The sequence below is a fragment of the Wasmannia auropunctata genome, unplaced genomic scaffold (assembly GCF_000956235.1).
Source record: "Wasmannia auropunctata unplaced genomic scaffold, wasmannia.A_1.0 LD335475.1, whole genome shotgun sequence".
In the NCBI taxonomy this organism is placed as follows: Eukaryota; Metazoa; Arthropoda; class Insecta; order Hymenoptera; family Formicidae; genus Wasmannia; species Wasmannia auropunctata.
In genome coordinates this window covers 220,954-221,344 of record NW_012027415.1, presented here as the reverse complement: position 1 = coordinate 221,344, position 391 = coordinate 220,954, and the positions used below count along the sequence as shown (strand labels likewise).

The following is a 391-nucleotide window of genomic DNA, read 5'->3' as shown; positions in this document are numbered from 1 at the left end:
ATCCTCGTCAATCCACTGTCTAATATTGGTAGCCACCGCTTGAACTTGTCTGGTACGAATTCGGTCCCTGATACGCACTGCCTCCATGGCCACTGTGACCACCTGATAATGAGACAACTCGATAAGCAGTAAATCATATGTAAGACATAAATATGCACAATTATAAACATTCGTTTATATTTAATTCGAAGCCCTATGTAACACACCTCCGCTGGGATATCCGCTGTCTCCTCCGTGCGAATATCCTCTACCACCACCGTCCTGATTCTCTCCCCTGGCTTCAGCGGCGAGCGCCAATTCAACGCCTCGTTGAATTTCCGGCGGTATCGGAGGCGGCGTCGGCAAGTGAGCGCCTTGAGGATGAAAGCCGTACTCGTCCGCCGTATACGTG

General features: G+C 50.1%; 1 protein-coding gene across 1 annotated transcript in view; it reads right to left on the bottom strand.

Moving 5' to 3' along the window:
* Window positions 1–19: 19 nt before the first annotated feature.
* LOC105456951 (pupal cuticle protein 20-like) overlaps window positions 20–391 on the bottom strand; it is a 2,262-nt gene continuing 1,890 nt past the window's right edge. Inside the window, exons 4-5 of the mRNA XM_011701344.1 lie at window positions 207–386; window positions 20–102 (exon numbers count right to left, since the gene is read on the bottom strand). Coding sequence (XP_011699646.1) covers window positions 20–102; window positions 207–386 — 263 coding nt within the window. The remainder of the gene's footprint in view (window positions 103–206; window positions 387–391) is intronic.